The following is a 22985-nucleotide window of genomic DNA, read 5'->3' on the forward strand; positions in this document are numbered from 1 at the left end:
TCCCCTCAATCTAGCATAAGCACCAGGGACATGGCTTTTAATCTTCTGTCTATGATTGAGTCTTTGAATGAAGAGATGGAGATACATCTGTTCAGTTTGAGTGTTTTTTGCAGCTCAGTAGGTGGAGGCAATACACCAATAGGTTCTAGTCTGCCATAAAAATAAATGTTTCCCAGTCGGAGCTCGTTTTTTCCCGAGTTCCCAGTTGTTTTAAACGCACTGAAGTCAGAGATTTCTGAGTTCCGAGCTCCCAGTTGTCCTGAACGCGGCAAACGCAGCAAATGATGAGTCCTCTGTCTAGCTCTATGAGACTGCGTCACTCCCCAAGCAGGAAGTGGGATATTGGGAGAGCCGGAAGAGTTCGGGCCTAAAAGGAATGTTCCATCACACCCCGAGGACTGTCAAGAGCTGCATTATTTTCACATCTCAAATATATTTTTGACAACAGGGAATTTTCATAAAAAGTAAGTAATTTCGATAAGCATGAAAGTATCTCTAACTACTACGCGCTCGAGCGCTTTGCATGATGGAATGCAGGCTGAATTGAAAAACCAGTCCGAGCTCGACCAGTGCCAGTGGCTAAATCATTTTCGAGACAAGGCAGAGCTAGCTAACTGGAACAGGAAATACAATTACTATGAACCTCTTCATGTTTAGTAGGTATAAATCTAGCTAGGCTTGAAATTCATTTCTGTAATTTTCTAATAGAAATATATCGTTCCCTTTTCTGATTCCACTGTTAAACCACTGCAAATTAAAATATGTCGCAAGGTTTGATAAAGATCAACAATCAAGAAAATGCAAAAACTGTAGCTTCTTTACAAGCTAGTTATGCCAGTGTTATTTGTTTGTAATCTCTCACATGTGCACTTGACAAGGCAGCACATTTGAATGGCTGTTGTTGCTGCATTGTCCCTGTGCAGTGGTCCAGTCCAACAGTCCAGTTAGCTACATTATGAAAACACAGCTGCTTGGAAAAACATTTCTAGCTAGCTAATTAAGCCAATTGTCTTGCATTTGTATCATGGACGTAGCTTTTCTAACTAAACACTAAATCTGGTGTGGCTGGCAGCCTTCAATACTATGACTACTCATCATCAATGTGCAATACAAGAGGGACTTTTGTGGTTAACTTGGAATAGCTTAAATGGATCGTTTAGCTGACAAAGTCAATGAGCACGTTTCTATGGGGTAGACGTCCGTGTGTAGTTGTGATGCTGGATGGCCAGATGGCTAACAAGAAACTGCGATGTGGGGAATCGTAAATGGCTCGTTTAAGCTAGTTTCGTCTTGTTCTGGACTTGATACCATGTCTTATTTCCACGGGTTTGATGTCAATGCTATGGCTAAAATTCGCTAGCTAGCTAACCAACAACTGTTACTATGTATTTGAGAAAGAAGTGTTTATTGTGCAAATGTTTTCAATAAACATTGGAGATGAAATATCGTTTACATGTTGTCAACATTCTAAGCCAACCCCGTCTGTTTTGCCCCATAGTTGCGCACACGTCGGTTTTGTAGATAAACAACCAACCCGTCTATGGTCGCACCTCTTTCTTATTTGATACGTTTTTTAAGGGGCTTTGTTATATATGGGGTGTGGTATGTATGTATGTCACAACAGCGCCAGACGGAAGACATCATTTTGTTGTTTTACAGAAAGAGTCCCATGTTGTAACGGGGTGCATCCTCCCTCTGTTTCCCCTCGGAATGAATGGAGCCACGTTGCGTACTAGCCGCTCATTGAACACAGAATCCAGTCTTGTGCTGAGTTAGGCCTTAGTTAAAAGTTGCCCTTCTTGCTGAGACTTGGATGATGGCCAAAGGCAGCCAAAAAAAATCCAAATACACCACAATACCCCCATCCCAGCTTTTTAAAGACTTCTTACAGGTTGATGATTATTAGGTTATTCAATTGTCTGCTCATGTTTTATGACATTCAGATGGGTTTCAGGTCCTATCAAATTCATATGAAGATGCATGTTTGAATATTGATATACCAACGCAATGTTAGAAACGAATAGCTCACAGGAAATTTGGAGCGATCATTTCCGGCAGTCACATTATCTGACATAAGTAGATAATTGTGTGTATGTTTGAGCATGCAAGCCAGTATAACAAGCGTATTCTCCCCAGATGTGGAAGGCAGCAGCAGGTCAGTCCGTTACCGTGGCGGTGGATGATGGAGGTGACGACTGGGAGACAGACCCAGACTTTGAGGTAAGTCAACCACGGTAATGAAGTCCCACTTTGGTTTCAGTCCAGAGCAATGGATGTTTTTCACCTGTTTCTGCTATTTCCTCTCATCTTATTAACACCTCACCATATCCTCTCCTCCCTCTTTACTCCGTGCCCACTCTTTCTTTTACTATTCTTCCTCTTCCTCTCCATGTTCCTCTGCCCCCCCCCCCCCCCCCCCCCTTTTCCCTATTATATCTTCCTCTTTCCTCTCCTTCCCCACTGACCCCTTGCTCCTTGTTTCCGTGCTAACAGAATGACATTTCAGAGAAGGAGCAGCGGTGGGGGGCCAAGACGGTGGAAGGCTCCGGTCACCAGGAACACATTAAGTGAGTACCACTGCTGCCTTCATCATCCTTATCAACAACAGTTTTCATCATCAGCGTCAGTACCATTTCAAACATGATCATCTCAACGTCATTGTAATCATGATCTTCACATTGTCTACCTGTCTGATCATACGTCTTTGGTCATTTCATTATTCAGTTAACTTTTTTTTGTTGTTGACCTTTCATAAGGTTTTTGAGGATGGTCAGTGAAGCCCACAGTCATTCTTACCCCATTATTTCTCTCCCTCCTCCCCCTCTTTTCCCTCCTACCCCCCTCTCCAGTATCCACCAGCTGCGTGAGAACGTGTCGTCGGAGCACAGTGACCTGAGGCAGAAGGAGCAGGCCACCATGCCCAAGGCCTCGGACGGCTATGGGGGCAAGTTTGGGGTGCAGCAGGACCGCATGGACAAGGTGAGTGGTGACCATAGTAATAGAATTACTAGAATGGGAAATGCCCCTCAGGCCACAGCAATTTGATTATATTTTTATTATCTGTAGAAAAGCTGCTTATCCAATGATTCAAAGCCCAGGACCCAACAGCTGATCGATATTACAACAGTCTCCAGAGGGAGGGCGGGAACATTCTTTTGAAATGGAATTAGTTTAACCTGATCTGATTGGCATAACATTGGCAATTGCATTTCAGTCTTCTACTGATATGTTTACTTTTACACACACACAGGAATGTTGCCGTGCGTTGACTGGGATTTGTGGCAAAAGCAGCTGAGCTAATCATTGCTGTTTGAGTCTTGTGTTGTTATCCACAATGCTCTAGCCCTCTCTTAACTATCTCTCTCTCTCTCTCTCTCTGTTTGTGTGCACTGTTTTACCGTGTGTGCGTGTATATGTATGCATATGTGTGTAATGTGTGAAGAGGGTGTGACGGTGAGCAGGCAGTGGGCCATTTGAACCCCCCCCCCCCCCTCTCACTCTGCCAGCACACTGGTCAGTGTGTTGTGAATGTTTTGACCCAGCACTGTTTACCCCACTGTGTCTGTGTGTGAGTCAGCTGTCAACACCTGATCAAAACCACTGCATACCCTGCAGTCAGCCTCACACTGTTTGCATTTATTCCCCTCTCTCTCCCTCTTTCTCTCTCTCTTTCCCTCTCTCCCTCTTTCTCTCGGTGTCCCTCGGTCTCTTTGACTCCCTCTCTCTCTCCCTCTCCAAGTCTGCGGTGGGCCATGAGTACCAGAGTAAGCTGTCCAAGCACTGCTCTCAGACGGACACATCCAAAGGCTTCGGGGGGAAGTTTGGAGTGCAGGACGACCGCGTCGACAAGGTATGCTCATCACGGTCACATTGGGCTCTCACGGTCAGGTCACATGGTCAGGAAAAAACTCCTGAGCCTACTCATGACTACACAGTGATTTTAGGTCTGAATGCTAACTTGACATCTGTATGATATGGCATTTTGGGACATATCTCCCTTGTAAGATATAGTTTGAGGGACCCAATAGGAATACCCAATTTATAGGATGAATGAAAATAATAGAATTTGAGTAAGTGCCCATCTCTCAAGGTGTGTCATTTTGATGAGAATATTTGAATAGCAAGAAAAGATACTGGATGATGGTGCTGAGAAATGCTGCGTTCTCCTTTGGCTGGTGACTTTGCTAACATCAACATGGAGATCTCCTCTCCCTTTTCAGTCCGCCGTCGGGTTTGACTATGCCGGGAAGACTGAGAAACACGCGTCGCAGAAAGGTGATTTTACACGGTCTGTTAAAACGGGCAAACAACACAAGTTGAACAGTTCAATGTTTTGTAACTCTGGGTAGAAGTTGCACAATTTGCTCTGATCTAAGATCAGCTCACCATCCTTAGTCCCCACAAATCCTAACTGTATCCATCAGGGGGTAAAAGGCCAAACTGACTTGAGCATTCTGAATACACCCTAGTTGTTTCGACACTTCACATAGTTCCGAAGTTTCTGCTCTGTAGACCATCTGGATGTAATAGTATCTGGCCCAGCCAGACCTTTATGGTATAAGGATGGGTGTGAGTGGCATCCGATGCTGTGTGAGCGAGTAGGCTCCTGGCTCTTAGCTCTCAGTGCTCCCCACTCCAGCTGCACCCCTGTGATTCTGTGCTGTGACCACCATTGTTCCTTACCCCCCTCTAGTTGCTAGCGCTATGTGCCCAATCCCAAATGAACCCCTAGCTCCTACTGCGTAAGGCACTTGGATCTAAAATGACTACATAGGTGTAAGCAAGATGACAACAGCTCCACCTTGCCCTCTGATAGGCTAGGTGGAAATGTACCCATATTGCTCACACCTATCCTATTAAACAATCTGAATCTGAATTTTACACCAGATCTACTTTAAGTGCCTAGATGATATGGGCTAGGGGTTGATTTTGGATTGAGTATTCATCACTGCAGCCACCACTCCCTGCTTCATTCTTGACCTTTGACCCCTCCCCCTGCTTTGATGTGCAGACTACTCCACAGGGTTTGGGGGGAAATACGGGGTGCAGGCAGACCGCGTGGACAAGACTGCAATGGGCTTTGAATACCAGGGCAAAACTGAAAAACACGACTCCCAGAAAGGTTTGTGTAGCGAGTAAAACACACATCATTTGTACATGGGCACACCCACACATGCATTCGTGCACACATGCATTAGTGAGGAAAAAATATAGCGAAAGTTACGTCCGAGAAAGGTTTGTATAGCATAACATGAGTACACACACACACTGAGGGCAAAGTAGGGAAACAGTCTGTCCTGGTGTCTCGCACACATTCACACACATAGTATTTATGAAGGCAAAACCTGCTACAGAGTATGTATCATTGACTTGCTGCACCCCCCTACCCACACAAACACCCGCCCACGCTCTGTGTGTGTGTGTGCGTGCGCAGGTCAAAGCCAGCCACATTGATGACTGAGCTTTTTTTTTACTCCTTGATTACATTATTTTACAGCAGTGGTCAGCAACCCTGGTCCTGGAGAGCTACTGGGTCGATCCACCAATTCAGTGCCTTTTTGATTTCTCCTCATTTTAGCATTCTGTCATAAAGAACACATGTTAAACTTAATAACAAACAGGTTTTCCCATCTCAAGAGGTTAAATAAAAAAATGACTATAGAAAGTGCCTATTAAGTGTCAAATAAAGTAACAGTGTTGACCGTAACAGGGTTGACTATTTCATCGTAAATCAGCCATGAATCCCTTTGTGACAGTGGGAATGGAAGCTTGTTATGTGCAACGGGGAGGAGCAATTGAATGCAAGCTTCACAAAAAAACAATTCTGGCCTGGATGTGTAACAGGGTTGACATGACTATTGGATGTTTAGTGTTTCTATAAAAAATAAAACATTAATATATATATATATATATGGAATAGTTTCACCATATTAAAACGAGAGTTCTGTACACGTAATGGCGTTAACCTTAAAATGAGAGACAGACGTACATTAATCACATGAAATAAATAATCTTCAGAAATGACTTTGTCAAAGCAACAACATAACTAGGGCTTTACAGTGATGGTGGAACTTGGGTAAAAAAAGTAATTAAGTGAGTTCTTCCTAGAAGTGACACAGGGTTGACAGAGGGACATATCAAAATGCTGAATTTGGCACTTTAGCAAGCCTTTATTCATAAAGAAAAAAGATTAATTGAAGCCATTATTCAAATATTTTTTTTTATTAATTGAATTTTCCATGTGGTCTATTTTAAAAGGCACTTCTAAATATAAGGCACATTTTTATATAACAGGCTTTTAAAAATCAATATTTGTGCCCAATTTCTACTTAAAATATTGAAGGGATGCAAAAGGCAGACATTTCGTGGAACAACCCTACAGGATGTGCAGGCTTTAGTTCCGGCCTAGATCTGACACACCTAATTCGGCTTATAAAGGTTTTGATGATATGTTGTTTTTTATTGCTGGGCTGGAACAAATATCTGCACGTCCTGTAGCTCTCCACAACCACGGTTGAAGCCCACCGGTTTACAGTGTTCTTGCTAAATATTAGGCTGCCAAAATCATGGCTTTGTTGTGCTTTAGCTTGTTCAGCTGCTGTACAGTGTTTACTAAACATGGTTTTTGAATAACACTTGCCTGTGTATATAGGGTATAGAATGGGTATTCAGATGGGACTTTGACTGAACTCTGAATTCTCTGCCTTGGGGGCAAGCCCAACTATTTTTTTCCTATGAATAACTATATCTGCTATTTTCCCAACCACTTTCCCGGGTATCACCAGATTACACCAAAGGTTTTGGCGGGAAGTTTGGAGTGGAGACGGACAAGGTGGACAAGAGCGCCTTGGGCTTTGAGTACCAGGGCAAAACAGAGAAGCACGAGTCTCAGAAAGGTGTATGTCCCTTTGTCTCTCACACACACACACACACACACACACACACAAGGCTTGGGCGGTATCCAGATTGTCATACCTTCATACCGACCTTGTGCAATACCGGGATATTCAGTAATACCGGCACTGAACACAAGGGGCGCTGTTTTCAAATCCCACTGATACTCTGTAATCCGAAAGGTTAGAAATGCTAATAAGTACATTTAAATCCCATAGACAATGCTAACTAAATGCTAACAAGCGCATTGCGAACATTGTATACAGTCTCTGACGTAAACAAAACAAGTAACAAAAAAATGCTGCTCACAGTTTGCTGCATGCACAAAACAAATATTAGACAGCAAGGCTCTTGATCCAGGTTGGGATTCTCTGCTGTTACTCTGCTTGATTTTGGAGGAAGCTAGTCAGTTAGGCAGATAGCGAACTAGCTACTAATTTAGTACATTAAATGTACAACTGCAGAGCATTTATCACATTTTAGACAGTTAACTTAATAGTTATAAGATATCTAGCTGGAAAACATTTAGTTATGAATTCCATACTGTAATTAGATCACCTGGAGCATGCTGCACAACAGTGAGTGATACACAAGGCTCCGGTCTCGTTGTTCTGTGCTTGTAAACAAACACCACGTGACTGGGGACTACTGGTAAGTTTCATAATGAAAAATGATGTGACAGGTAAAATGAAGAACGCAATCTTTATCTCCTAACATATTGCACAAGTTAACTGCAGATATTTACTTAAAAAGTTGCTACAAATATTAATTTATGAAAACACAAAAATAGATTAAATGGTATTGACAAACCATCCCGTGGTGTACCGCCCAAGCCTTATGCACACACACACACATTAACTTGTTTTTCTATTGTGCAAGTGGGATGAGGAGAGACTGTCTGGGGCTGTAGATATCTGACAAATATGTACTATACCCCCTTCAGCTCTGATCAGACTTGTTTCTCTCTTCCAGGCTTTTCTCTACAGTGCCCCAAATATCCTACTAGCTAAATAGTTCTGTTTGTAGGATCTTGTTTTCAAGCTCTCCCGAAGGCCTGGAAACATGTTGCCTTATCATTAGCTTTCCCTCACTGATTACGCAATCCCAGGCTGAGTGTATCAGCAGGTAATCTTCCATTGTTACCCATACGGCACCAAGGCGGTGTTTACAGCCCAGGTGTTTGTCACATGATGGTTGAGATGGTGGCTCAGACACAGGTCCCAGAATCCCTACACAGTAGCCATTTTGTAGTGCAGAATGTTATCACATGTTATCCGGTATTGTACTGTATGCCAATCAGCCATTGGAATTATCCAGACTGAATTATCCAACTTCGGCCTACCTACATTGTACTTTTATTTGTATTTTACTTCCTTTTTCTCCCAATTTCATGATGTCCAATTGTGATCCAATTACGATCTTGTCTCATCGCTACAACTCCCCAACGGGATCGGGAGAGGTGAAAGTCGAGTCATGTGTCCTCCGAAACATGACCTGCCAAACCGCGCTCCTTAACACCCAGGTTAAGCGGGCGTAAGCCAGCTGCACCAATGTGTCAGAGGAAACATTGTTCAACTGACGACAGCCTGCAGCCGCCCGGCCAGCCACAAGGAGTCGCTAGAGCGCAATGAGCCAAGTCAAGCCCCTCCGGCCAAACCATCCAGCCAGTTGTGCACCGCCCTATGGGACTCCCGGTCACGGCTGGTTGTGACCCAGCCCGGGATCGAACCCGGGTCTGTAGTGACGCCTCAAGCACTATGATGCAGTGCCTTAGACCGCTGCGCCACTCGTGAGACACTTCCTACTTTGCATTTTAGTATCCATGCTGATATTCTCCTTGTCCTTCACAGATTACGTGAAGGGCTTTGGTGGCAAGTTTGGCGTGCAGACGGACAGACAGGACAAGTCGGCCTTGGGATGGGACCACCAGGAGAAACTGCAGCTCCACGAGTCGCAGAAAGGTACCCGTGTTTGACCTGTGTTTACATGCGTTTTATTCATTTACATTTTAGTCATTTAGCAGACGCTCTTATCCAGAGCGACTTACAGGAGCAATTAGGGTTAAGTGCCTTGCTCAAGGGCACATCGACAGATTTTTCACCTAGTCGGCTCGGGGATTAGAACCAGCGACCTTTCGGTTACTGGCACAACGCTCTTACCCACTAAGCTACCTGCCGCCCCACCTTATTCCACCTAACACATAACCTTAGTAGCAGGAAAACGCTCACAGGAAATGTGTTCACATCCTAACCCACCCACCCAACATACTTTTTTTACTGATGTGGTTATTTTGTGCTTTTACTATTGAGTCATTGAGGTTAAAGTATTTCCTTTGTCTGGTGCCGTGGCATCTGCCACAGGCTCATAATAGAAGAAGTGAGACCAGACAGCGCTAGACAGACAGAGGACTGATCAGTCTAGCGCTCAGGCTGGACTTACTGGACGTGCATAGCACCTTGGTTCTTTTTGGTTTAAGTTGTTGACAAAGTTTTTCATTTGATGTGTGTTTTATGTACTGTAATTCTGTATGTTTCTATTCTGTGTGTGTATGCTTTTATATACTGTATGTAGTAAGTAAGGCACGATCGCTATGTGTGTGTGCGTACGTCTCTGTGTGTGTGTGTGTGTGTTTGGTCTGAGTGCGGCAGGACCCGTGTACTTGTTTAAATCTGTATGTAAAAGTCTGTTTGTGCCTATACAGTTGAAGTCTGAAGTTTACATACACCTTAGCCAAATACATTTAAACTCAGTTTTTCACAATTCCTGACATTTAATCCTAGTAAAAATTCATTGTCTTAGGTCAGTTAGGATCACCACTTTATTTTAAGAATGTGAAATGTCAGAATAATAGTAGAGAATTATTTATTTCAGCTTTTATTTCTTTCATCACATTTCCAGTGGGTCAGAAGTTTACATACACTCAATTAGTAAAAAGTAAGATCTTTGTCCCCATGTGCAGTTGCAAACTGTAGTCTGGCTTTTTTATGGCGGTTTTGGAGCAGTGGCTTCTTCCTTGCTGAGCGGTCTTTCAGGTTATGTCGATATAGGACTCATTTTACTGTGGATATAGATACTTTTGTACCTGTTTCCTCCAGCATCTTTACAAGGTCATTTGCTGTTGTTCTGGGATTGATTTGCACTTTTCGCACCAAAGTACATTCATCTCTAGGAGACAGAACGCGTCTCCTTCCTGAGCGTTATGACGGCTGTGTGGTCCCATGGTGTTTATACTTGCACGCTATTGTTTGTACAGATGAACGTGGTACCTTCAGGCGTTTGGAAATTGCTCCCAAGGATGAACCAGACTTGTGGAGGTCTACAATTTTTTTCCTGAGGTCTTGGCTGATTTCTTTTGATTTTCCCATGATGTCAAGCAAAGAGGCACTGAGTTTGAAGGTAGACCTTGAAATACATCCACAGGTACACCTCCAATTGACTCAAATGATGTAAATTAGCCTATCAGAAGCTTCTAAAGCCATGACCATTTTCTGGAGTTTTCCAAGCTGTTTAAAGGCACAGTCAACTTAGTGTATGTAAACTTCTGACCCACTGAATTTGTGATACAGTGAATTATAAGTAATAATATAATAATATGCCATTTAGCAGACGCTTTTATCCAAAGCGACTTACAGTCATGTGTGCATACATTTTTATGTATGGGTGGTCCCGGGGATCGAAACCACTACCCTGGCGTTACAAGCGCCGTGCAATAATGAAATAATAGTGAAATAATCTGTCTGTTGTGTCATGCACAAAGTAGATGTCCCAACCGACTTGCCAAAACTATAGTTTGTTAACAATAAATTTGTGGAGTGGTTGAGTGGTTGAAAAACGAGTTTTAATGACTCCAACCTAAGTGTATGTAAACTTCCGACTTCAACTGTATATACTCTGTGTTTGTATGTGTGTGTCTATATTTGTATATGTTTGTGTGTATTGTATTGTTTCAGACTATAAGCGTGGGTTCGGAGGGCAGTATGGGGTAGAGCTGGAGAAGCAAGACCAGTGTGCCCTGGGTTATGAGCACAAGGAGAGGCTGGCCAAGCACGAGTCTCAGCAAGGCACAGCACCCACCGTCCCTCCTTTTCTTTCCAAAGTTTATTCTCCTCCCTTTTGCCCCACAACTGTTTTGGAATGTCTAAAGCGCCTTTGCCCTTTACCCGTCCCCCTTCAAAACATCACCCCTGCTGTACAAACCTACCCCCAGGGCCGGACGATATCGACAAAAATAGAAATTCATCACCAATAGCAATAATATACATTCATTCTTTCATTCATTCATTCATTCATTACCAGTCAAAAGTTTGGACACACCTACTCATTCCAGGGTTTTTCTTTATTTTTACTATTTTCTACACCGGTGCAAATTTGGACACATTTCCACCTATCTAATGTCCATTGCTCGTGTTTCTTGGCCCAAGCAGGTCTCTTCTTATTATTGGTGTCATTTAGTAGTGGTTTCTTTGCAGCAATTCGACCATGAAGGCCTGATTCACACAGTCCCCTCTGAACAGTTGATATTGAGATGTGTCTGTTACTTGAACTCTGTGAAGCATTTATTTGGGCTGCAATTTCTGAGGCTGGTAACTCTAATGAACATATCCTCTGCAGCAGAGGTAACTCTGGGTCTTCCATTCCTGTGGCAGTCCTCATGAGAGCCAGGTTCATCATAGTGCCTGATCAATTTTGCGACTGCACTTGAAGAAACTTTTGGTATTGACTGACCTTCGTGTCTTAAAGTATTGATGAACTGTTTCTCTTTGCTTATTTGAGCTGTTCTTGCCATAATATGGACTTGGTCTTTACCAAATAGGGCTATCTTATGTATACCCCCCTATCTATACCCCCCCTACCTTGTCACAACACAACTAATTGGCTCAAACGCATTAAGAAGGATATAAATTCCACAAGCCTAATGAGAGCTGTTCAATGGGGTTGAGGTCAGGGCTCTGTGCAGGCCAGTCAAGTTCTTCCACACCGATCTCAACAAACCATTTCTGTATGGACCTCGCTTTGTGCACGGGGGCATTGTCATGCTGAAATGGCTAAGGGCCTTCCCCAAATTGTTGCCACAAAGCTGGAAGCACAGAATTGTCAAGAATGTCTTTGTATGCTGTAGCGTTAAGATTTTCCTTCTCTGGAACTAAGGGGCCTAGCCTGAACTTTACAGTTGGCACTATGCATTGGGGCAGGTAGCGTTCTCCTGGAATCCTTCAAACCCAGATTCATCTGTCGGACTGCCAGTGATTCATCACTCCAAAGAACGCATTTCCACTGCTCCAGAGTCCAATGACGGCGAGCTTTACACCACTCCAGCCGACGCTTGGCATTGCGCATGGTGATATTAGGCTTGTGTGCGGCTGCTCGGCCATGGAAACCCATTTCACGAATCTCCCGACGAACAGTTATTGTGCTGACGTTGCTTCCAGAGGCAGTTTGGAACTCGGTAGTGAGGGTTGCAACCGAGGACAGACAATTTTTATGTGCTACGTGCTTCAGCACTCGGCGCTCCCGTTCTGTGAGCTTGTTTGGCCTACCATTTTACGGCTGAACCGTTGTTGCTCCTAGATGTTTCCACTTAATAACAGCACTTACAGTTGATCGGGGCAGCTCTAGCAGGGCAGAAATTTGACTTGTTGGAAAGGTGGCATCCTATGACGGTGCCATGTTGAAAGTCACTGAGCTCTTCAGTAAGGCCATTCTATGGCTAATGTTTGTCTATGAAGATTTCATGGTTGTGTGCTCGATTATATACACCTGTCAGCAATGAGTGTGGCTGAAATAGCCGAATCAACTAATTTGAAGGGATGTCCACATACTTTTGTGTGTATATTAGAAAGATAGAACGAACTTATAGGATCCTAGGATATAATTGGTATTATAAATACATTTAAATACATTCCTATTGTATGGTAACGCAACCATACATAAATCCAAGTTGGCTACAATGGCTACAGATTGTAGCCAACTTGTATTCCACGATATTCACGCTACAACTGCAAAATACTTATCAGTGCACATCTGTATCGCGATACCGACAAATACACAATGATCACCCAGCCCTACCCTTCCTCCATTGTCAGCATTTTTATTTTATTTGATGCTCTTTCACAGGTCTGCATGCCATGAGCTTCATTCGTTTTGTACTTTAACCCTTTCTTAAATTTAAGCGATAGTGATTCTTTAGGGAACTATCACTTGAATTTGTGAATTAAAGGCATACTAACTATTTATTCTCTGCTGTTTACAGACTACTCCCATGGGTTCGGAGGGAAGTTTGGCGTCCAGAAGGACAGAATGGATAAGGTACATTGTCTCTATACCTAATATCTGAAGACTGGGGATTTCTGATCTATTGTGTGTAGTTACACTCCTCCCTCTCATTTGAATGGCAGAGTGCAGGTAACTTTGAGGATGTGGAGAAACCAAGCCCTGCCTACCAGAGGACCAAGCCTGTGGAAACTGGTAAGTAACCACAAAACCAGCGTGTGTGTGTTAATGTGCGATGTGTTTGTCAAGATCATTGCAAAATATGAATTTGAACCACTGGTTTTGATTATGATCCGCCCTCCCTAGCTGGCAGCAGCACGGGCAGCATCAAGGCCCGCTTCGAGAACATCGCCAAGCAGAAGGAGGAGGAGGACAAGAAGCGGGCGGAGGAGGAGAGAACCCGCCGCCAGGCCAAGGAGAAGCAGGAGCAAGAGGAGGCGCGGCGCAAGATAGAGGAGACGGCCAAGGCCAAGCCTGCCTCCCCGGCTCCTGAGCCCAGCCCTACCATTCGCCCTGCCCAGCAAGCCGCACCTTCGCCTGTAGCTGCAGCCGCCGACCCAGTTTACCAGGTGAATGACAACAGGTTCCACCAATCACTGCACTCCCCCCTGTTTGCTTAACATGCCTACATGCTCATCACTTTTTTTTGCCGGTAGTTAGTTTTCTGAGTAAAATATGGATGAGTACATCCTTCAAAAATGGATGAATCAATCCTTCATGCAGTTTAGTGACATTGGCGTGAACAAGGATGGTCTGATTTTATTCCAATGCCGCAGTCTTCTTCTCGCTTTTCCTTTGTGACTTTCCTTCCTTCTTACCATGCTTTCTGTGATGTTTTCATAGAGGAAGAAAAAGAAGGTAAAGTCCCCAAAATTGAAAAACATTCAGTTAAGGAGGAATTTGAATTGACCCAGGGAGCTATTATCTGACGGTGTTTCTCCCTCTGCTGGCTGAGTCAGGACTCTGGTGTGTACGAGGATCCTGCAGCAGCGGAGAATGGGGAGGAGCTGTACGAGGCGGAGCCTTTCTCCCGGCCCTCTGCCGAGCAGATGTATGAGGAGCCTCCCGCCCAGGAGGAAGCGCTATACCAGAATCCTGACGAGACAGGAGGTGAGAGAATGAGAGTGAACGAGGTGAAATGGGGAGGAGCAGGACATGCCATTTTCTGAGTCACTGTCCCCTCCTCTCCTTCATTGCACTGATCTGAAAGAACTGACCAGGTGAAAGCCAGCCTAATGAGAGCTTCTACCTTCTTGTTTTCACCTGTCAAGTATTTTCCAATCAATGCAAATTTAAGGGGAGAGGATGAGAAAAGGACATATTTTTAAGCAATTGAGATTGAGCCATTGGGAGAATCTCGATTGGGTCTGCTCAATTCCTTGCATCCTCTCCTCGATTACCTTTGACCTTTTTCAGAAGGAAGTGCGGAGGGGAATAGAGGAAACGTGGAAACAAATGCATAAAATGACTCTCCTTCTCCAGTAGCGCGTTTCAGGCAAATGACGTTTACAGAGGAGGAATCCCAAAATATGTGTAAAGTACTAAAAACAGGAGAGCTAGTGCCAGACATGTTATTGATCAAAAGATTACTAGAGTATTGTTTTTAATGGTGTGCATGTGTTCATCCTACGTGAAAACAACAGCTGATTCAAAGGGGGTGTGGCGGATTGCAACACTTTTCCCGATAGGATACACTGAAGTGTCCTCGGCCGGAAAAGTCTATCGTGGAGAGGCACAAACTCCTCCGTTCACCTATTAATGAATTGACACTCCCACATATGTGGACCACTTATCGGTTTCCGGGCGAGGAGGACGGAGGAGTCAAGGAGAGGACCGAATTTTGCCCAATTGACAACCTCCCATTGTGTTTTGTCTTCCTGTGTCCTCTGTGAATGAACTGTGACCTTTTCCCTGCAGACGCCAAGACATATGAGTACGGGGAGGACTTGGGGGTAACCGCAGTGGCCCTGTATGACTACCAAGCAGGTGAGTGGGGGCAAGCCCTCTATAGTCTATACTTTGATCATCACATCTATCAAAACCCTCATTTTTAAGATCAATATCTCTTCATAATTACCCCAAAAATACAGTACTACAATAGATACAATATATAATACAATACTCAGACACATTCATGATATAAACAAACCCTTTTGACATTCTTTATAATATGAGGGCAGTGGAATGCAAAGTCAACTGATATGGAATGTCTGCCTTCCAGCTGGTGATGACGAGATCTCCTTCGACCCTGATGACATCATCACTAACATTGAGATGATTGACGAGGGCTGGTGGAGGGGCGTGTGCCGGGGTGCCTACGGCCTCTTCCCAGCCAATTACGTTGAGGTTCGGCAATGAGCCCGCCCACTACACCAAACTGTCTCTCCCCATCCCTCCATCACTTCTGATTCCTCTTTCTCTCGCGCTCCGTCATTCTATTGATCACGGTGCTTCTTTCAAATGTGCTGGACATTCTCAGGTCTTTCAGCTGTCCCTGTCTGTCTTCCTTTCTCTCGCTCCTCTCCTTGGGAAGAGGCTTCAGCCTGATAAAGGACTCCGAATAAAAGAGTCACGGACAAACACTCACCCTGGCTCGGCTACGCAATAGAGCGAGATAAAGAGAGTGGGCGGGCGAACCCTGCTATGACAGAAAGGCCTTTCATTGTAAAGCAGGACATCCGAAAAACACTACTCCCATTCTAATAGCTAGTTAAATTCTTGGTTCTGTTAGCTGCCAGGAACTCTTGCTGCTTTGCCCCACTTGCACCTGTTAGTTAATTTACTTTAAATTGAAATATTCCCTCTGACATGTATTCAAACTTCCATGGTATCGATTGAGACCTGGCGGCTACAGTATCACTCGCAGTATAGATATTAAGATCACTAAGGATAGAGGTGACGTAGAAATGAACCCCAGGCTTTATGTGCGTATGGTGACGTTGTGGTCCTCTATTTATGACTGCTTAAAGTAACTTTTAGACCAAGTTTGGAACTAGCATGATGACAAACACAACTGGACATTTATTATGTTTTGATTAAATAATGCCACTTCCAGAAGTTGATTGGGGAACTAGCACTTTGGATCAGTTTGGTAATAGTACAGTATCAGTGGTGAATTGATTGGTGTGTAGCTGGTTCGGAGAGAACTCTGACACGGTTTGAGCTGCAGTGATTTCTTTCTCTTTGGAACACTATTGTTTGCTTTAGTTAGCAGAGATCAGATAATGCTAAGAACCCGAATCGGGATGGTTTTGAAGATGTGTTATTGAAAACAGTATGTTTGCCTGGGGTTACCCACATTTTTGGTGTAACGCCTGCATTTGCTTAATCATGGGGCCAATACGATCACCGTAGATGTTGTAAATCTCTGTTGCTTCTTCTAGTCTCCTTCTTTTCTCATTGTCATGAAAGAAGACACCAGAAAGCAGCAGAAGAAAATAAATGATGTAACTGTCTTTTTAATCACCCGCCCATAGTCCTGCGGTAGATCATGTCAGATAGGACGCTGAAAATAAATGATGTACAGAAATGTTTTTATGATGCTCTAACCCATCGCTGCGTGTTCGACGTAGACAAGACCTTTATATTTTTGTCACAGGCGTGATGTCACGCTGCCTGTGACAGGAGTCTGTCACGTGTTCATGTACTGTATGTGTCATGTCTGCCGCGTGTTCATGTACTGTATATGTATGTGGGACTTGGTATATTATTATGTCTGGGGCCACATTGACATCCTTATCATGACCAACATGTGTACTGTTGACTGAAGTGATATTTATCTATAGGGGGCTATAAGTACTAAAATAATGCTCTGTAACAATATTGGGCTATAAGGGGATTCTGACTGTGGTCGTTTCTAAAACGCAGAGTGATTTATTTTAACCGATGATAATCTCACCCCAACGTCACGGCGATCTAATGTAGTAGTGTAGCTTCAGTAGGTGTGTGTGTGGGTGAGTGGTGATGGGATCTCATCAAATAAATTCTTTGGGGTTTTATAATTAAAAGTGACCTTTTTATATTTGTTTATTTTTATCTGTATTTCTGCTTGCTCAAGTCACCACATTACCTGCTTGTTCTTTTTTTTGTAAGTAAATAGTTTCAAAAAACAATGTATGGATGGTGTTTTGGTTACTTTGATTAATTTTTACACCTGCTATGTACATCCTGAAATGAACAGCTTCTGTATAACAAATCCTCAACCTTATGAAGGTGCGTAACGGGCTTTGCAGGCGTGGTTCTCTTGCGCGCGTTGAATAAATGTAATTCAACCACTGAAACCGTCCCACTTGCCGGCCAACAGATTTTCTTGTGGAGTTTTCATTCAGTTCAGTTTTCAGTACATTTATCTTAAGCCATTTCTTTAAATGCGGTGTACCTTTTTTAGTTAGAATTTTGTCCACAGATTCAATAGAATATATAGAGAGAATGGGTTCAGACTATTAGGGATCAATGAAAGGAAGCCATCAGAAAATATGCATATTCGTTGACGTTTACAGAGGAATCAATGTAATGAAATGGAATAATAATGTAGATCATGAGAAAGTATTCACCCCCTTTGGCATTTTTCCTATTTTGTTGCCTTACAACCTGGAATTAAAATGGATTTTTTTTTTGGGGGGGGGGGATCATTTAATTTACACAACATGCCTACCACTTTGAAGATGGAAAATATTTTTTCTTGTGAAACAAACAAGAAATAAGACAAAAACAGAACTTGAGCGTGCATAACCCCCCATCTAGCCACTGGAATTTTTGCCCATTCTTCAAGGCAAAACTGCTCCAGCTCCTTCAAGTTGGATGGGTTCTGCTGGTGTACAGCAATCTTTAAGTCATACCACAGATTCTCAATTGGATTGAGGTCTGGGCTTTGACTAGGCCATTCCAAGACATTAAAATGTTTCCCCTTAAACCACTCGAGTGTTGCTTTAGCAGTATGCTTAGGGTCATTGTCCTGCTGGAAGGTGAACCTCCATCCCAGTCTCAAATCTCTGGAAGAATGACACAGGTTTCCCTCAAGAATGTCCCTGTATTTAGCGTCATCCATCATTCCTTCAATTCTGACCAGTTTCCCAGTCCCTGCCGATGAAAAACATCCCCACAGCATGACGCTGCCAACACCATGCTTCACTGTGGGGATGGTGATGAGAGGTGTTGGGTTTGCGCCAGACATAGCGTTTTCCTTGATCTTCATGGAGCAACTTCCTTGGTGGTGTTGCAGACTCTGGGGCCTTTCAGAACAGGTGTATATATACTGAGATCATGTGACGGATCATGTGACATTTAGATTGCACACAGGTGGACTTTATTTAACTAATTATGTGACTTCTGAAGGTAATTGGTTGCACCAGATCTTATTTAGGAGCTTCATAGCAAAGGGGGTGAATACATATGTATGCACCACTTTTCTGTTATTTATTTTTTAGAATTTTTTCAAACAAGTTATTTTTTTCATTTCTCTTCACCAATTTGGACTATTTTGTGTATGTCCATTACATGAAATCCAAATAAAAATCAATTTAAATTACAGGTTCTAATGCAACAAAATAGGAAAAACGCCAAGGGGGATGAATACTTTTGCAAGGCACTGTATACCAACTGAAGGGAACAACAGTAGTTGAATGTGTTGTTATTAGGCCTACTGATGGTCGATACTGATAGTGGCTAATATTTTACTTGATAAAAATAAACAGTGGTGGAAAAAGTACCCAATTGTCATACTTGAATAAAAGTTAAGATACCTTAATAGAAAATGACTCAGTGAAAGTCACCCAGTAAAATACTACTTACATTTTTAGTCATCCTTATCCAGAGCGACTTACAGTTAGTGCATACATTATAATTGTTTTATACTGGCCCCCCATGGGAATCAAACCCACAACCCTGGCATTGCAACCGCCATGCTCTACCAACTGAGCTACATCCCTGCCGGCCATTCCCTCCCCTACCCTGGACGACACTGGGCCAATTGTGCGCCGCCCCATGGGTCTTTACTTGAGTAAAAGTCAAAGTATTTGGTTTTAAATATACTTAAGTATCAAAAGTAAATGTAATTGCTAAAATATACTTACAGTTGAAGTCGGAAGTTTACATACACTTAGGTTGGAGTCATTAAAACTAATTTTTCAACACTCCACACATTTCTTGTTAACAAACTATAGTTTTGGCAAGTCGGTTAGGACATCTACTTTGTGCATGACAAGTAATATTTCCAGCAATTGTTTACAGACAGATTATTTAATGTATAATTCACTGTATCACAATTCCAGTGGGTCAGAAGTTTACATACAGTAAGTTGACTGCCTTTAAACAGCTTGGAAAATTCCAGAAAATGATGTCATGGCTTTAGAAGCTTATTTCACTATTATTTCATTATTGCACGGTGCTTGTAACGCCCAGGTAGTGGTTTCGATCCCCGGGACCACCCATACATAAAAATGTATGCACGCATGACTGGAAGTCGCTTTGGATAAAAGCGTCTGCTAAATGGCATATTATTATTATATTATTACTTATAATTCACTGTATCACAAATTCAGTGGGTCAGAAGTTTATATACACTAAGTTGACTGTGCCTTTAAACAGCTTGGAAAACTCCAGAAAATGGTCATGGCTTTAGAAGCTTCTGATAGGCTAATTGACATCATTTGAGTCAATTGGAGGTGTACCTGTGGATGTATTTCAAGGTCTACCTTCGCTTGACATCATGGGAATATCAAAAGCAATCAGCCAAGACCTCAGAAAAAAATGTGTAGACCTCCACAAGTCTGGTTCATCCTTGGGAGCAATTTCCAAATGCCTGAAGGTACCATGTTCATCTGTACAAACAATAGTACGCAAGTATAAACACCATGGGACCACGCAGCCGTCATACCGCTCAGGATGGAGACGCGTTCTGTCTCCTAGAGATGAACGTACTTTGGTGCGAAAAGTGCAAATAAATCCCAGAACAACAGCAAAGGACCTTGTGAAGATGCTGGAGGAAACAGGTACAAAAGTGTCTATATCCACAGTAAAACGAGTCCTATATCGACATAATCTGAAAGGCCGCTCAGCAAGGAAGAAGCCACTGCTCCAAAACCGCCATAAAAAAGCCAGACTACGGTTTGCAACTGCACATGGGGACAAAGATTGTACTTTTTGGAGAAACGTCCTCTGGTCTGATGAAACAAAAATAGAACTGTTTGGCCATAATGACCATCGTTATGTTTGGAGGAAAAAGTGGGATGCTTGCAAGCAGAAGAACACCAGCCCAAACGTGAACAACGGGGGTGGCAGCATCATGCTGTGGGGGTGCTTTGCTGCAGGAGGGACTGGTGCACTTCACAAAATAGATGGCATCATGAGGAAGGAAAATGATGTGGATATATTGAAGCAACGTCTCAAGACATCAGTCAGGAAGTTAAAGCTTGGTTGCAAATGGGTCTTCCAAATGGACAATGACCCCAAGCATACTTCCAAAGTTGTGGCAAAATGCCTTAAGGACAACAAAGTCAAGGTATTGGATTGGCCATCACAAAGCCCTGACCTCAATCCTATAGAAAACTTGTGGGCAGAACTGAAAAAGCTTGTGCGAGCAAGGAGGCCTACAAAATGCTTTTTCAGTTCTGCCCACAAATGTTCTATAGGCTTGAGGTCAGGGCTTTGTGATGGCCACAAGTTACATTTTAGTTATTTAGCAGACGAGACATACAGTAGTGAGTGCATATATTTTTTCTTCATATTTGTCCCTGTGGGAATCAAACCCACAACCCTGGCGTTGCAAGCTCCATGCTCTACCAACTGAGCTACATGGGACTATACTATACTATTAGTGATTTTGTTTGAGGGTAAAATGAAGAGAGAAGATTCAAGTTCATGTCAAGTTTATTCGGCTATTGCTATACCATCAATTTCTTAAAAGAACTCCAGCACAGAGAAGAGAAAGGAGCCTTGAATAATTAAACAATAAATAAACCTCAACATGAATTCAGGAATTAATTCAACTGTTTTTAATCTTGGCTGTACTAAAGACTTTGAAACCTTTTTTGTTAGAACAGACCATATGGGATTGATTTTAATTAATTAAATTATTATTGTATTCATGTTTTTTACACTGTTCAGAATGGTCAGAAAAGATTCATCACACATACTGTAATAAGCAGGCAGAGCTTGCTCCTCCTACCCTCCTTGATGTCCTTCACGTCATTATAATTGGTAGGCAAACATCATTAAACATCCATTCATACATTTCAAGTCCCTAAAAATAGATATCAACTTGGCAAGAGTCTATTGTTCTGCTAATAGCCCACAATGGGTGGATGGCTTCTTTTGTATTCCAATGTATTGAATGAATGTATTAATTAGGAATTTACCATTCTCATTCTTGGAGTGGAAACATTCTTTGCACAGTTCACAACCTGCTACACTTGTGAAAAACAAATGTGTGAAAACATGTTTTCAAAATGCCTCCAGCTCACATTGTAAAGTGGTGGGTGACGCGCTGATAGCCTGTTGCCTGCACTTGAATGGTGAATGGGAGACGTGCTTCAGTTACCAGTTGAGAAATACAATTATGCTAATTATTATATAGACCAATAAGCATCAATCAATCAAATTGTATTTATTTATAAAGCTTTTTACATCAGCAGATGTCACAAAGTGCTTATACAGAAACCCAGCCTGAAACCCCAAACAGCAAGCAATGCATATGTAGAAGCACGGTGGCTAGGAAAAACTCCCTAGAAAGGCAGAAAGCTAGGAAGAGGAACCAGGCTCTGAGGGGTGGCCGCTTCTGGCTGTGCCGGGTGGAGATTATAACAGTACATGGTCATTAAAGGCCAGATTTTTCTCCAAGATGTTCAAACATTCATAGATAACTAGCAGGGTCAAATAATAATCACAGTGGTTGTAGAGGTTGCAACAGGTCAGTACATCAGGAGTAAATGTCACTTGGCTTTTCATAGCCGGGCATTTAGAGGTTGAAATAGCAGGTGCGGTAGAGAGAGAGAGTTGAAAACAGCAGGTCTGGGACAAGGTAGCACGTCTGGTGAATAGGTCAGGGTTCCAGAAGAGTTGAAACTGGAGCAGCAGCACAACCAGGTGGACTGGGGACAGCAAGGAGTCATCAGGCCAGGTAGTCCTGAGGCATGCTTCTAGGGCTCAGGTCCTCTGGGATGGGAGGGAGAGAGGGAGAGCATGACAGTCAAATGTATTTACACCCAGAAATTAGAGCCAGAAATTGGGGGATTTTTGTAGGGTGAATTATTATATGGATTATAATAAATTGACATATCTGTAGGGGTTGTTGCATTTGTCATTGTATCTGGATGGCCAGATACAAATTAGTTTAGATCACCAATTTGCTATTATGAGGGTTTCGGCTGGCTATTGTCCAATTTAATGGCTCGTCAATGCGTGAACTGTGACCAATGTCCATCACTACTGTAAGCCGAGAACTGTATTCTAAAGATAAAAACACAGCATCTACAGTGGTAGAAATATATTATTGAATTAGATGTTTTATTTTAAAAACTGTTTCAAAATGCATATGTTTGTTAGGCTACCGTGCAGTGTGCCAAAAACCAACAGGACAATGAGATGTTTAATGTAGCCTACATATACTGTATGCTTAATTCCTTAGATAAGGGAGAGCAGGCCATGTCCAGACTTTCTCGGCAACCTCAAGTACTCATTAACTTTGTCTTTAATGCTTTTTCGGGTTGCATCACTCATGGACAGAAACATCTGAGACACAGTATTCATGATGAATACTCTGAGGTTCACAGGTAAGCCAAATTTGCCTCGGGATCCATCCCAGTTGTGCCCACTCGTGGTATCAC

The 22985-nt window shown here is 42.8% G+C and overlaps 1 protein-coding gene across 1 annotated transcript; it reads left to right on the top strand.

The window, feature by feature from the left end:
* The first annotated feature begins 344 nt into the window (after positions 1 to 344).
* Positions 345 to 17278, top strand: LOC311111283 (src substrate cortactin-like). The gene is made up of 15 exons (XM_084153998.1): positions 345 to 464; positions 2137 to 2220; positions 2494 to 2567; positions 2850 to 2979; positions 3740 to 3850; positions 4221 to 4275; positions 5012 to 5122; positions 6786 to 6896; positions 8745 to 8855; positions 13145 to 13200; positions 13290 to 13359; positions 13471 to 13733; positions 14124 to 14274; positions 15082 to 15150; positions 15386 to 17278. The coding sequence occupies exons 2-15, from the start codon at positions 2137 to 2139 to the stop codon at positions 15520 to 15522; spliced, it is 1533 nt and encodes a 510-aa protein (XP_084010124.1). The 5' UTR covers positions 345 to 464; the 3' UTR covers positions 15523 to 17278.
* Positions 17279 to 22985: the final 5707 nt, after the last annotated feature.

Source organism: Coregonus lavaretus (assembly GCF_964263955.1).
Source record: "Coregonus lavaretus genome assembly, chromosome: 37".
Classification (NCBI taxonomy): Eukaryota; Metazoa; Chordata; class Actinopteri; order Salmoniformes; family Salmonidae; genus Coregonus; species Coregonus lavaretus.